Source organism: Oncorhynchus mykiss, unplaced genomic scaffold (genome assembly GCF_013265735.2).
Source record: "Oncorhynchus mykiss isolate Arlee unplaced genomic scaffold, USDA_OmykA_1.1 un_scaffold_317, whole genome shotgun sequence".
NCBI classification, from domain to species: domain Eukaryota; kingdom Metazoa; phylum Chordata; class Actinopteri; order Salmoniformes; family Salmonidae; genus Oncorhynchus; species Oncorhynchus mykiss.
Genome location: NW_023493766.1, coordinates 66403 through 80000, shown reverse-complemented (window position 1 = coordinate 80000; position 13598 = coordinate 66403). Strand labels below are relative to the sequence as shown.

At 46.2% G+C, this 13598-nt stretch overlaps 1 protein-coding gene across 5 annotated transcripts in view; it reads left to right on the top strand.

The window, feature by feature from the left end:
• The window catches only part of LOC110487104 (rho GTPase-activating protein 44), a 97922-nt gene extending 89427 nt beyond the window's left edge, over nt 1-8495 (top strand). For all 5 annotated transcript variants that reach the window (XM_036973786.1, XM_036973788.1, XM_036973785.1 and 2 more), the window contains 3 exons: nt 2071-2216; nt 4394-4819; nt 7703-8495. In XM_036973786.1, the coding sequence (XP_036829681.1) occupies nt 2071-2216; nt 4394-4819; nt 7703-7893 (763 nt within the window). In that variant the 3' untranslated portion in view covers nt 7894-8495. The remainder of the gene's footprint in view (nt 1-2070; nt 2217-4393; nt 4820-7702) is intronic.
• Nucleotides 8496-13598: the final 5103 nt, after the last annotated feature.

The window sequence follows — 13598 nt, the reverse complement described above, 5'->3', positions numbered from 1 at the left end:
TGACCCCTATACCCTCTGAAGTACACACTGTCTAGTGACCCCTATACCCTCTGAAGTACACACTGTCTAGTGACCCCTATACCCTCTGAAGTACACACTGTCTAGTGACCCCTATATAGGTGTTGAAGGCCTGGTGTGATGGGAGCTATTATTATTATTATCAGTCAGATACTACAGCAACACAACAGACCCAGATACTACAGTGCCTTGCGAAAGTATTCGGCCCCCTTGAACTTTGCGACCTTTTGCCACATTTCAGGCTTCAAACATAAAGATATAAAACTGTATTTTTTTGTGAAGAATCAACAACAAGTGGGACTCAATCATGAAGTGGAACGACATTTATTGGATATTTCAAACTTTTTTAACAAATCAAAAACTGAAAAATTGGGCGTGCAAAATTATTCAGCCCCTTTACTTTCAGTGCAGCAAACTCTCTCCAGAAGTTCAGTGAGGATCTCTGAATGATCCAATGTTGACCTAAATGACTAATGATAAATACAATCCACCTGTGTGTAATCAAGTCTCCGTATAAATGCACCTACACTGTGATAGTCTCAGAGGTCTGTTAAAAGCGCAGAGAGCATCATGAAGAACAAGGAACACACCAGGCAGGTCCGAGATACTGTTGTGAAGAAGTTTAAAGCCGGATTTGGATACAAAAATATTTCCCAAGCTTTAAACATCCCAAGGAGCACTGTGCAAGCGATAATATTGAAATGGAAGGAGTATCAGACCACTGCAAATCTACCAAGACCTGGCCGTCCCTCTAAACTTTCAGCTGATACAAGGAGAAGACTGATCAGAGATGCAGCCAAGAGGCCCATGATCACGCTGGATGAACTGCAGAGATCTACAGCTGAGGTGGGAGACTCTGTCCATAGGACAACAATCAGTCTTATATTGCACAAATCTGGCCTTTATGGAAGAGTGGCAAGAAAGCCATTTCTTAAAGATACCCATAAAAAGTGTCGTTTAAAGTTTGCCACAAGCCACCTGGGGGACACACCAAACACGTGGAAGACGGTGCTCTGGTCAGATGAAACCAAAATGGAACTTTTTGGCAACAATGCAAAACGTTATGTTTGGCGTAAAAGCTACACAGCTGAACACACCATCCCCACTGTCAAACATGGTGGTGGCAGCATCATGGTTTGGGCCTGCTTTTCTTCAGCAGGGACAGGGAAGATGGTTAAAATTGATGGGAAGATGGATGGAGCCAAATACAGGACCATTCTGTAAGAAAACCTGATGGAGTCTGCAAAAGACCTGAGACTGGGACGGAGATTTGTCTTCCAACAAGACAATGATCCAAAACATAAAGCAAAATCTACAATGGAATGGTTCAAAAATAAACATATCCAGGTGTTAGAATGGCCAAGTCAAAGTCCAGACCTGAATCCAATCGAGAATCTGTGGAAAGAACTCCATCCAACCTCACTGAGCTTGAGCTGTTTTGCAAGGAGAAATGGGAAAAAATGTCAGTCTCTCGATGTGCAAAACTGATAGAGACATACCCCAAGCGACTTACAGCTGTATTCGCAGCAAAAGGTGGCGCTACAAAGTATTAACTTAAGGGGGCTGAATAATTTTGCACGCCCAATTTTTCAGTTTTTGATTTGTTAAAAAAAGTTTGAAATATCCAATAAATGTCGTTCCACTTCATGATTGAGTCCCACTTGTTGTTGATTCTTCACAAAAAAAATACAGTTTTATATCTTTATGTTTGAAGCCTGAAATGTGGCAAAAGGTCGCAAAGTTCAACGGGGCCGAATACTTTCGCAAGGCACTGTATGTAGTAGGTTGGCGCAACACAACAGACCCAGATACTATGTAGTAGGTTGGAGTCCACTGACATTGATTAAGGTTATTTGATGATGATGATGATGACAATTAAGAAGGGCTCCCTTATAAAAGAGACCTAATTCTCAGTGGACCCTGTTAAAATAATGGTCAAATAAATGAAGAAGAAGGACATTTTCTGTAGCGATGATGTTGCGATGTAGTTTGACATGCATCTATCTATAAGTGGACAGTGACAACAGCCTAACATCCTCTCTCCTTCACCAGTACACTGAGGAGTAAGGAGAGCTCTCCAGTGATTGGTCACAAGGGGGTGCAGGTGGCAGGTCCGACGGTGCCCCCTGGTGTTGGCCAGCAGAGCTGCAGCCAGTCGCCCCACTCCACAGAACACAGCCCACACACCATGCGCAAAGGTCAGCGGTTCAACGTCACAGTCGGATCCATATCTTTTGGATTCTTGTTGTTTTACCTAGACAGCAAATGTTTGACTTTGAGCGGGTTCTAGAAGGATTCATAGTAAACCTGTTGCTGGATTAAGTCCTAAACACGTTCCATGTAGATTCTCCATTCAACATGGTCCAGAAAACAGACACTTCATGTATTATACATGTCTAATCTAATTTGTTGGTTATCAAAATGTTTATATTCATTTGTTTTACTGTATAAAACTGGGGTTGGAACCAAAATTATTTTTCCAATTGTTTTTGTCCTGAACTGAATCATTTGGGGCGGCAGGGTAGCCTAGTGGTTAGAGGTGCGGCAGGGTAGCCTAGTGGTTAGAGTGTAGAGGCGGCAGGGTAGCCTAGTGGTTAGAGTGTAGAGGCGGCAGGGTAGCCTAGTGGTTAGAGGTGCGGCAGGGTAGCCTAGTGGTTAGAGGTGCGGCAGGGTAGCCTAGTGGTTAGAGGTGCGGCAGGGTAGCCTAGTGGTTAGAGGTGCGGCAGGGTAGCCTAGTGGTTAGAGGTGCAGCAGGGTAGCCTAGTGGGTAGAGGTGCGGCAGGGTAGCCTAGTGGTTAGAGTGTAGAGGCGGCAGGGTAGCCTAGTGGTTAGAGGTGCGGCAGGGTAGCCTAGTGGTTAGAGTGTAGAGGCGGCAGGGTAGCCTAGTGGTTAGAGGTGCGGCAGGGTAGCCTAGTGGTTAGAGGTGCGGCAGGGTAGCCTAGTGGTTAGAGGTGCGGCAGGGTAGCCTAGTGGTTAGAGTGTAGAGGCGGCAGGGTAGCCTAGTGGTTAGAGGTGCGGCAGGGTAGCCTAGTGGTTAGAGTGTAGAGGCGGCAGGGTAGCCTAGTGGTTAGAGGTGCGGCAGGGTAGCCTAGTGGTTAGAGGTGCGGCAGGGTAGCCTAGTGGTTTGAGGTGCGGCAGAGTAGCCTAGTGGTTAGAGGTGCGGCAGGGTAGCCTAGTGGTTAGAGCGTTGGACTAGGTTCAAACCCCCGAGCTGACAAGGTACAAATGTGTCGTTCTGCGCCTGAACAGGCAGATAACTAGGCCGTCATTGAAAATAAGAATTTGTTCTTAACTGACTTGACTTGCTAAATAAAGGTTAAATACAGATTTTTTGTTGTTGTTACGTTCCATTGTTCTGACCAACAAAATAAAGTTCTCAACTGGTTCGAACCAGACAAAAGTACCAGTTTATATCGTTCCTTTCTGTTCCTTTATACATTTAGCTCGACATTAAATTACTTCACCAATCAGTGCGGATAGAGAAGCTTGCTGCGGAGCGAGTAAGCAATTTAATCTGAATCGGAAAATAGTTAAGAGCAAATTGTATTTTGCCGTAACAGCATGGTTTAATCATAATGAAAGAGAAACACACACACACACTGTGCCAGTCACAGCGTAGGGCACAAGATGCAACTGAAATGTTGAGGGTGAGGAGAGAGTGAGAGATGATGGAGGAAGCTTGCTTTGAAGCGCTGGCCATCTTGTTATGACATGCATTATCTGAATTAGGCTCAAATAAATGATGCCTACAGAGGAGAGCCTTCTATGGAGGAACGTAGCAAGCTAGCTAACAAGCTTGTGTGTGCAGAGCAGCACTAGATTTAAGAACACGTCTTACCTTCTTATGGTTAATAAATCCAATGTGAAACACGGTAACAATAGTATCCTTAACCAACGTTGAAAAGTCAATCCATTCTTCTCCAATTCTGAATCATGCTTGTAACATTGTCAGTAGGCTACAGTACCTGCTTCAGAGGGGAGGGGCAGGTAACCTACATACAGCCCCACCCACTGGAAAGGATTTCCAGCTGGCAGGCAGACGCTGGAATAGGTTTCTGAGTGACAGAGTGAGGGCTTTGCATAGGCGCTTTGTTGCGATTTTTGTGGGAGTAGAAAAAAAATGCCCGGAACGTAAAATAACATTATTAACCGGTTCCTCATGTTTTTAAAATAATGGTTCTGTTCCGGAACAGTATAGATCACTTTTGTTTTTGGTTCGGGTTCTGTTCCTCAAATAATTTCTTTATTTTCCGGTTTTCGGTTCTTTTCCCTGAACCGGTTCCAACCCCTGGAATAAAGAGAGGCTTAGTTTTAGATGTGTTAATATACTTTAGATATTCATGTTCATGTTAACTCTCTTCTTTTCTGTCTCCAGGCTCTAAGAAGCCGGCCCCTATCCCTCCAAAGGTTCCAGCTGGGTATGGCCAGTCAGGTTCTGGTGGGATTTCGGACCAGTCCACAGGTCAGCCGTCGCCGGTCAGCCTGTCCCCCACCCCTCCGAGCACCCCCTCGCCCTATGGACTGGCCGGTCCCCCACAGGCCCCTGGAGGACTAGGGGCCTCCTCCCCTGGTCAGACCCCTCTCTGTGGTTCCCTAGGGTCCCTGGGGTCCCTGTCCTCCCCCCCTTCTCTGACCGGCACGCTGGGCAAGTCTCGGCCCACCCCTAAGCCCCGGCAGAGGCCCAGCCTGCCCCCTCCTCAGCCGCCCACCGTTCCTCAGCCGGGGGCCACCCCTGTTGGCCCTGGGCCCCTGGAGCAGGGCATCCTGGACGGACTGTCGCCCGGGGAGAGCATGTCCACAGGTAAACAGCATGATGATCACGTAACCACGGCAACGACACCACCGCTACCACCGCAGGTGGGGTCAGGGACGATGCAGAAGCGCCCGGCTCTCAGACTGGCTGTGGCGCTGTCCAATGGAGACGGTGGACAGGTGTAGCTAGTAGGACTAGGGAAATCAGCATCCTATCACTACTGACTCACCCGTTCTATAAAATAATGTGTTGTTGAATAACGGTGGCCTTTATTTAGACAGACAGAGCGCAGTCGTCCCGAGAAGAACAATATCTTGTAAATATTAACATTTTGTTGTACATTGTAGAGAGAAAACTACACTATGTATCCATTGCTTGTGTTATGTGCTGATGTTTCTAAGTATTGTGAGGAAACATCAGGGAAGCATAGCGATGTCCTGCTTGTATGGAAGTTTCCATTAGATTCATCATGTGCTTCCTCTCTGTTTATCCCTCATACAGTACGCCAGAGCTAGGTAGGTCCCAGGCTTACACGCATAGAAATAGAATGACTAGAACAGAACAATCCCCCTCATACCATGGCAATTTGACAGTGTATTCACCGTCATTTGGTGGCGTCGTGCGTTGTTATGAACGCCTCAGCCATTGTGGTGCCTGAAAGTCCAGTGATGCCCAGTCATTCTGAATGGAGGCTAATGACTGTTTAGTCTAAATTACACTATAGATTACACCATAGTGGCCTGGAATTACACTATAGATTACACTATAGTGGCCTGGAATTACACTATAGATTACACTATAGTGGCCTGGAATTACACTATAGATGACGCTATAGTGGCCTGGAAATACGACGATATTGCTAAAGTCAGCAAATAATTAGTAGGAAACGAGTTTGCCATCATTAGGATGTCGTCAAATTCACTTTAGAGAGATTAGCTATCAGAGTTAGTCAGAAATGTCTAGCAATGCTAACGTTAGCTAGCAAAAACCCAGGACTGTCCCTCAATCTCAGCCAGCTAGGTAAAGTTATATTGCATCTAAGGTCAATCTGGCTTCATCACAGTGATAAGAAAAGGTTTTCTTACTAATAGCTTGTCTCCTTTTGAAATATCATTGGGTTTCCCAAGCCCAGTGTAATGCACTTTAGGCTAGATCTTCATCAGTGCCCATTGACAATGCATTGACCTTCAGTAGGGCACCAGGGCTCAAGAGAATCTTCATAACGATGTTGTGACGCAACGTGGATTCATGAATATAGCCAACATTGTTCCACTCATCATGGAATGTTGACTGGAAAGGGGAATGTCTATTCTAGTCATTCTAATTCTATGCTTACTCTCTCAGGACAAACATGGCTCATTCTAGGCTGGTCCCAGACCTGTTTGTGCTCTTACCAACCCCATTGCACATTGGCAAGCAATTCCACAAGGGGTTGGCAAGAGAGCAGAAACAGACTGGCAACCAGGCTTATTGAAGAAGTGGTCACTCAGATAGGCCTACTTCTTGTCTGATGTCATAATTATGATCTGAGGTGTTCCATAGAAATCTAATTCTAATATTCTATGAGGTTCTCTGTTCTACCTGTCAGTATCAATACCAGTCATTCTCTCTGTGTCCCTGTGTTCTATTCATGATTCTCTTGTTCCCCTGCTCTGCTCTACCTGCTACTATGTTGTGTACCAGCCGTGTGAGGCCAGGGGAGTCAGTGTGGTGTGGGCTAAGTGTGAGGGGGCCGTTTAGGGTAAGCCAGATTTGACCTCGCCCGCCAGTACCGTTACCGTACTACGCTCCATCTCTCACCGCTCCGCCCGCCTCGCCCCGCCTGGCCTGGTGCTGTGGCTGCCTCTGGGTTCTCCTGCAGCCTGCTTCATGCATACATCTTGTACCTGTTAGCTAAACAGCTAGCTATCAGCCAGCCATGCTAACGCTAGCTAGCTGCCCAATTCTGTTGGTGTTACAGTATCAGCCATGCTAACACTAGCTATCTGCCCAATTCTGTTGGTGTTACAGTATCAGCCATGCTAACAGTAGCTAGCTGCCCCATCAGTGGGTTTACAATATCAGCCATGCTAACGCTAGCTAGCTGCCCAATTCTGTTGGTGTTACAGTATCAGCCATGCTAACAGTAGCTAGCTGCCCCATCAGTGGGTTTACAATATCAGCCATGCTAACGCTAGCTGCCCAATTCTGTTGGTGTTACAGTATCAGCCATGCTAACGCTAGCTAGCTACCCCATTCTGTTGATGTTACTTTAGTCGGCATGCTGTTGTTCAGACTGTACGTACTGTATGCATGGCTTATGGACTTCCTAGAGCGCATCACGTACACTGCAGCGCTCACCATTGCAGACGCCGTCGGTTCCCCCGAAGGTCCATCTTTAACGCTTCGGCCCTTTTTACCATCCCCATGGCAACAAACGTCGCCCCTGCTACAGGACAGGCGTGTGGGCTCCACAGGTAACCCCCAGGTGACCTCCATCCCAGACCCATGGCTTCAAGACAGACCCATCTGTTTCACTGCCCTCCCTCTGACAGCATCGCCTCCTGCTCCGTCTGTTTCACTGCTTTCCCTCCAGAGGTCATGTTATACCTACTAGCCCAGTAACACAGTATGACTACCTCCCTGTTATAGACCTAGCTTCTCCAGAGGTCTCTGGTGTTATACCTACTAGCCCAGTAACACAGTATGACTCCCTCCCTGTGTAGAATGTGTCAGAGACCAACATACTTACCTGCTGCTGCTTTCTTCAAACAACAACAACAGTTTTTTCTGACTCAAAAAACTAAATTTCCTTTCTGCTTTATTCCTTTTTTTACACACCATCATCACCTCCTCCTCCTCCTCTTCATGCTTCTCTTCACCACCACCACACCATAATAATCACATCCCACCTCTGTCGCCATGCCAACCCGCTAACCATGCCATCATTAGATTACTTCAATTATGAAATCCCCTCCATCAATGTGAACCTGGACAGCCTCATCGACGAGTTCAGCGGTGCTGCCCCCTGCAGGCGCTACGGAGCGGTGACACACTCTCCTCCCCCGCGGAGAGACGATAACCCCGACCACGACCCCTACGCCGTGCCTGAGGACGACGAACCCCAGGACACCACCTTATGACATCGTTACTCTGAGACAGCGCTATGATGTGACATCATCAGAGCTTGCCCGAGGCTGGCACCGTGGCGCTCCTACATCCAGCTAGCTGTACATACTGTTAGAGACTGTAATGCTCGCTCGCTCACACCGCACTGCCACGACGCTCCCAGACAAAACGAACAAACAAAGCTTCTTCTTATACACCACAATGCTCACCTGACCTTTGACCTGGAACTCCAGGACTGAACCTTGACCTCTGACCTGAAACTCCAGGTCTGAACCATGACCTCTGACCTGAAACTCCAGGTCTGAACCATGACCTCTGACCTGGAACTCCAGGACTGAACCTTGACCTCTGACCTGGAACTCCAGGACTGAACCCCCCTCCCTCACATTATGCTATACCTGCAGGCTGCAAGCAAAACTCATCTCTTAGAAATACTACGCAAATAGTAATGTAAACTCAATGTGAGCAAACAATAACACACCACATGCCATATAGAGGAGGACCAGTTGCCTTTGGAAGGAAGAAGACATATGGATTATATGGAGGAGTATTAAATGCCATGTTCAGTATTATATTTTTGCTTTGTGGATACTACAGTTTTTTCCTCTCTTTGAAACAGTGATCAGTATTTTTTGTGACTTTTTAAGTATTTTTTTTGCCTTATATGAAAAGCCTGCACTTAAATTGCAATACATGCATCGCATACTCACAAATAGTTTGGCCTGACCCTAAAGGAAAGAAACTCTTAACCTGACTGGTTGGGTAGATGTGTGGTTAGTGGATCTGATTGGTTGGGTAGATGTGTGGTTAGTGGGTCTGATTGGTTGGGTAGATGTGTGGGTAAAGTGGGTCTGATTAGTTGGGTAAAGTGGGTCTGACTGGTTGGGTAGATGTGTGGTTAGTGGGTCTGATTGGTTGGGTAGATGTGTGGGTCTGATTGGTTCGGTAGATGTGTGGGTAAAGTGGGTCTGATTGGTTGGGTAGATGTGTGGTTAGTGGGTCTGATTGGTTGGGTAGATGTGTGGGTAAAGTGGGTCTGATTGGTTGGGTAGATGTGTGGTTAGTGGGTCTGATTGGTTGGGTAGATGTGTGGGTAAAGTGGGTCTGATTGGTTGGGTAGATGTGTGGGTAAAGTGGGTCTGATTGGTTGGGTAGATGTGTGGTTAGTGGGTCTGATTGGTTGGGTAGATGTGTGGTTAGTGGGTCTGATTGGTTGGGTAGATGTGTGGTTAGTGGGTCTGATTGGTTGGGTAGATGTGTGGGTAAAGTGGGTCTGATTGGTTGGGTAGATGTGTGGTTAGTGGGTCTTCAGGGTCATGGTGTGTAGTGTACTGTATTCCTAACAGGGTAATATGATAAGAGAGTTATTAGTCTTAGTTTTCTGCACACTATAGAGATGACGATGAACAGAGTCTATTGAATAATGCAGTATGAAATGCATAACTAACCCTATTCTGCGGAGGGTTTGGATCCATTCCATTTCAATTCAGTCAATTTAGGAAGTAAACTGTTTACTTTCTGAATGAATGAATTGAAATGGAATGGACCCCAACCCTGATGTCTGTGTCACCCCTGTCCCCAGTCCCTATTCTTCCCACTTCTCCCCCATGTACACATATCTGCACTGATACACAGTTAGGAGACATCTGTAGGATTGCTTTGTAAGTAGCAATAATTTATTTGTACAGGGTTAAAGATGAATTCATGCACATATTTTCACCAGCACAGTATTAGAATGTCTATGGAATAGAACATAGTGCATTGTTGCTGTTCTCAGAAGGGGGTTTCAACTATCAAACTGTATCGTCAGACTAAGGAGTGACATCACATCTTTCAGACTGGGGAGTGATATCATACCTTTCAGACTGGGGGGGAGGCATCACACCTTTCAGACTGGGGAGAGATATCACACCTTAGAGACTGACAACTGACATCATACCTTTCAGACTGACGACTGATATCATACCTTTCTATCATGACACAAGGCGAGACCCAGATGCAGACACAGGAGGCAGATGGTTTGAGTCTTACAATGTTTATTAATCCAAAAGGAAGTAGGTAAGAGAATGGTCATGGACAGGCAAAAAGGTCAAAACCAGTTCTGAGTCCAGGAGGTACAGAGTGGCAGCTCGTGGTCAAGGCAGGCAGAATGGTCAGGCAGGCGGGTACAGAGTCCAGAAACAGGCAAGGGTCAAAACCAGGAGGACTAGAAAAAGGAGAATAGCAAAAAGCAGGAGAACAGGAAAAACGCTGGTTGACTTGAAAATAACATACAAGACGAACTGGCACAGAGAGACAGGAAACACAGGGATAAATACACTGGTACAGAGAGACAGGAAACACAGGGATAAATACACTGGTACAGAGAGACAGGAAACACAGGGATAAATACACTGGTACAGAGAGACAGGGAACACAGGGATAAATACACCAGGAAAATCAGCGACACCAGGAGGGGGTGGAGACAATCACAAGGACAGGTGAAACAGATCAGGGCGTGACACTTTCAGACTGGGGAGTGACATCACACATTTTAGACTTGTGAGTGACATCATATCTTTCAGACTGGGGAGTGACATCACACCTTTCAGACTGGGGGGAGGCATCACACCTTTCAGACTGAGGAGAGACATCACACCTTTCAGACTGAGGAGAGACATCACACCTTTCAGACTGGGGAGTGACATCACACCTTTCAGACTGGGGAGTGACATCACACCTTTCAGACTGGGGAGTGACATCACACCTTTCAGACTGAGGAGTGACATCACACCTTTTTCACACTTCTGTGCTGAGCAGAACCAAGCTGTATTGTTTGGCCTGGTTACACCTCTACTAAAGCTGCTGGATCCATGCTGGAAAGAACCTTTTAAAAGGACAATATCCAAGCCAGCACAATACTGTTTGGGTTTGCAAGATAGTGTGAAAAGGGTATTAGAGCTTGATACAGAAGGGGCAGTCTGAGAGGACCATGCTCCTCCTCAAAACTGCTCATAAAACAACCAATCAGTCAGATCAATCAGTCAAACAACCAATCAGATCCAAAGGTTCCAAAGACTGCTTCAGGTTCTAAAGATGTTTCTCTCTTAACTCAAGGCTCTGTAGTTCAGGCTCTGTAGGCCAGGCTCTATAGTTCAGGCTCTGTAGTTCAGGCTCTGTAGTCCAGGCTCTGTAGTTCAGACTCTGTAGTCCAGGCTCTGTAGTCCAGGCTCTGTAGTCCAGGCTCTGTAGTCCAGACTCTGTAGTCCAGGCTTTGTAGTTCAGGCTCTGTAGTCCAGACTCTGTATCAGGCTCTATAGTCCAGGCTCTGTAGTCCAGGCTTTGTAGTTCAGGCTCTGTAGTTCAGGCTCTGTAGTTCAGGCTCTGTCGTCCAGACTCTGTAGTCCAGGCTCTGTAGTCCAGGCTCTGTATCAGGCTCTGTAGTCCAGGCTCTGTAGTTCAGACTCTGTATCAGGCTCTGTAGTCCAGGCTCTGTAGTCCAGGCTCTGTAGTCCAGGCTCTGTAGTCCAGACTCTGTATCAGGCTCTGTAGTCCAGGCTCTGTAGTTCAGGCTCTGTAGTTCAGACTCTGTAGTCCAGGCTCTGTAGTTCAGGCTCTGTAGTCCAGGCTCTGTAGTTCAGGCTCTGTAGTCCAGGCTCTGTAGTCCAGGCTCTGTAGTCCAGGCTCTGTATCAGGCTCTGTAGTTCAGGCTCTGTAGTCCAGGCTCTGTAGTCCAGGCTCTGTATCAGGCTCTGTAGTTCAGGCTCTGTAGTTCAGGCTCTGTAGTCCAGGCTCTGTTGTTCAGGCTCTGTAGTTCAGACTCTGTAGTCCAGGCTCTGTAGTCCAGGCTCTGTATCAGGCTCTGTAGTCCAGGCTCTGTAGTTCAGGCTCTGTAGTCCAGGCTCTGTAGTCCAGGCTCTGTAGTCCAGGCTCTGTAGTTCAGACTCTGTAGTCCAGGCTCTGTAGTTCAGACTCTGTATCAGGCTCTGTAGTTCAGGCTCTGTAGTTCAGACTATGTGGTCCAGACTCTGTAGTCCAGGCTCTGTAGTTCAGGCTCTGTAGTTCAGGCTCTGTAGTCCAGGCTCTGTAGTCCAGGCTCTGTAGTTCAGGCTCTGTAGTCCAGGCTCTGTAGTTCAGACTCTGTAGTCCAGGCTCTGTAGTCCAGGCTCTGTAGTCCAGGCTCTGTAGTTCAGGCTCTGTAGTTCAGACTCTGTAGTCCAGGCTCTGTAGTCCAGACTCTGTAGTTCAGACTCTGTAGTTCAGACTCTGTAGGCCAGGCTCTGTCGTCCAGACTCTGTAGTTCAGACTCTGTAGTTCAGACTCTGTAGTTCAGACTCTGTAGGCCAGGCTCTGTAGGCCAGGCTCTGTCGTCCAGGCTCTGTAGTCCAGGCTCTGTCGTCCAGGCTCTGTAGTCCAGACTCTGTAGTTCAGACTCTGTAGTTCAGGCTCTGTAGGCCAGGCTCTGTCGTCCAGGCTCTGTAGTCCAGACTCTGTAGTCCAGACTCTGTCGTCCAGGCTAGGTATTTCAGGCTCTGTGATCTTCGACCCTATAGTGTAAATACAAAGAACTGTACATAAATATGTGTATAAACCTAAGAGGTAAAGAGTAATGTAAAGGCAAATCTATTATTATACATATATATTAATATATGTGATGATATATTTATTATGTGTAGAGAAATGAAATGATAAATAATGTGATGTTTATTTTTGTCCCCCTGCACACGATTATTACCAGATTCACACACAGCAACACAACAGACATGTGACTCTGCAGAAACATGAGTGAAGAAAGATATTACTGTTCTGGGAGGGGCCTCTGAGTAAATCACCAAGAAATGCTCGCTCAAAAAAGCCATCTTTATAAAAAAAATATATATACCCTGCATTGGAACGCTGTACTCATATAGAGGAAGAAGTTGCGGTTTACTGATTTGTTTTTTTGGGGGGAAGATATGTTGCTAAGGATAGTCCAGATAATATGAGGAATCAATCCGAGATGGTGATGGACAGGTGGGTCGGTCCACCCTTATGGTGCCTTTTGAGAAGTGTCACTTGGTCAAAGGAAACATTTGATTTGACCTCGTTTTCACATCCTGTCATGAAAAACACATTTTCCCGTCTCAAGAGGTTAAATAAATAAAACACTACTATAGTAAGTGCCTATTCCGTGCCAAATAAAGTATCAGGGTTGTGCGTGACAGGGTTGACGATTTCTTCTTAAATCAGCCATGAATCCCCGTGTGACATGGGGGAATGGACGTGTGTTGTGTGCAACAGGGAGGGACATGTATGGGTAACAGGGTGTTCTGCTGGACCTGCTCGGTTTCCCACCACAAAACACCAGAAGATGACCAGAAACAGTCCAACCGGCTTTTACTCTGTGATTTGACTATTAGATGTTCAAAGTTTCCCCCCCCAAAAAAAAAAATAATATTTAAAAATGAATCGTTTCAGCATTATTAAAACGAGAGTTCTGTTCCCGCCACAGGCTTAAACATTAGGGACATATGTAAATGAATCACTATATCACATAATAATAATTTTCAGAAATTACTTTGTCAAAGTAACGATGTTGAAACTTGGGGAATTTGGGGGATTAAACTGGTTAAAATCTTTCTAAAAGTGACACAGGGTTGACGGAGGGACATGTCGAAAATTCTGATTTTATTAAATATATTAAAGGAAACTTCATTTAATATGAGAGGCTTTTCAATATTGGTGCACAAATTCTCTACTT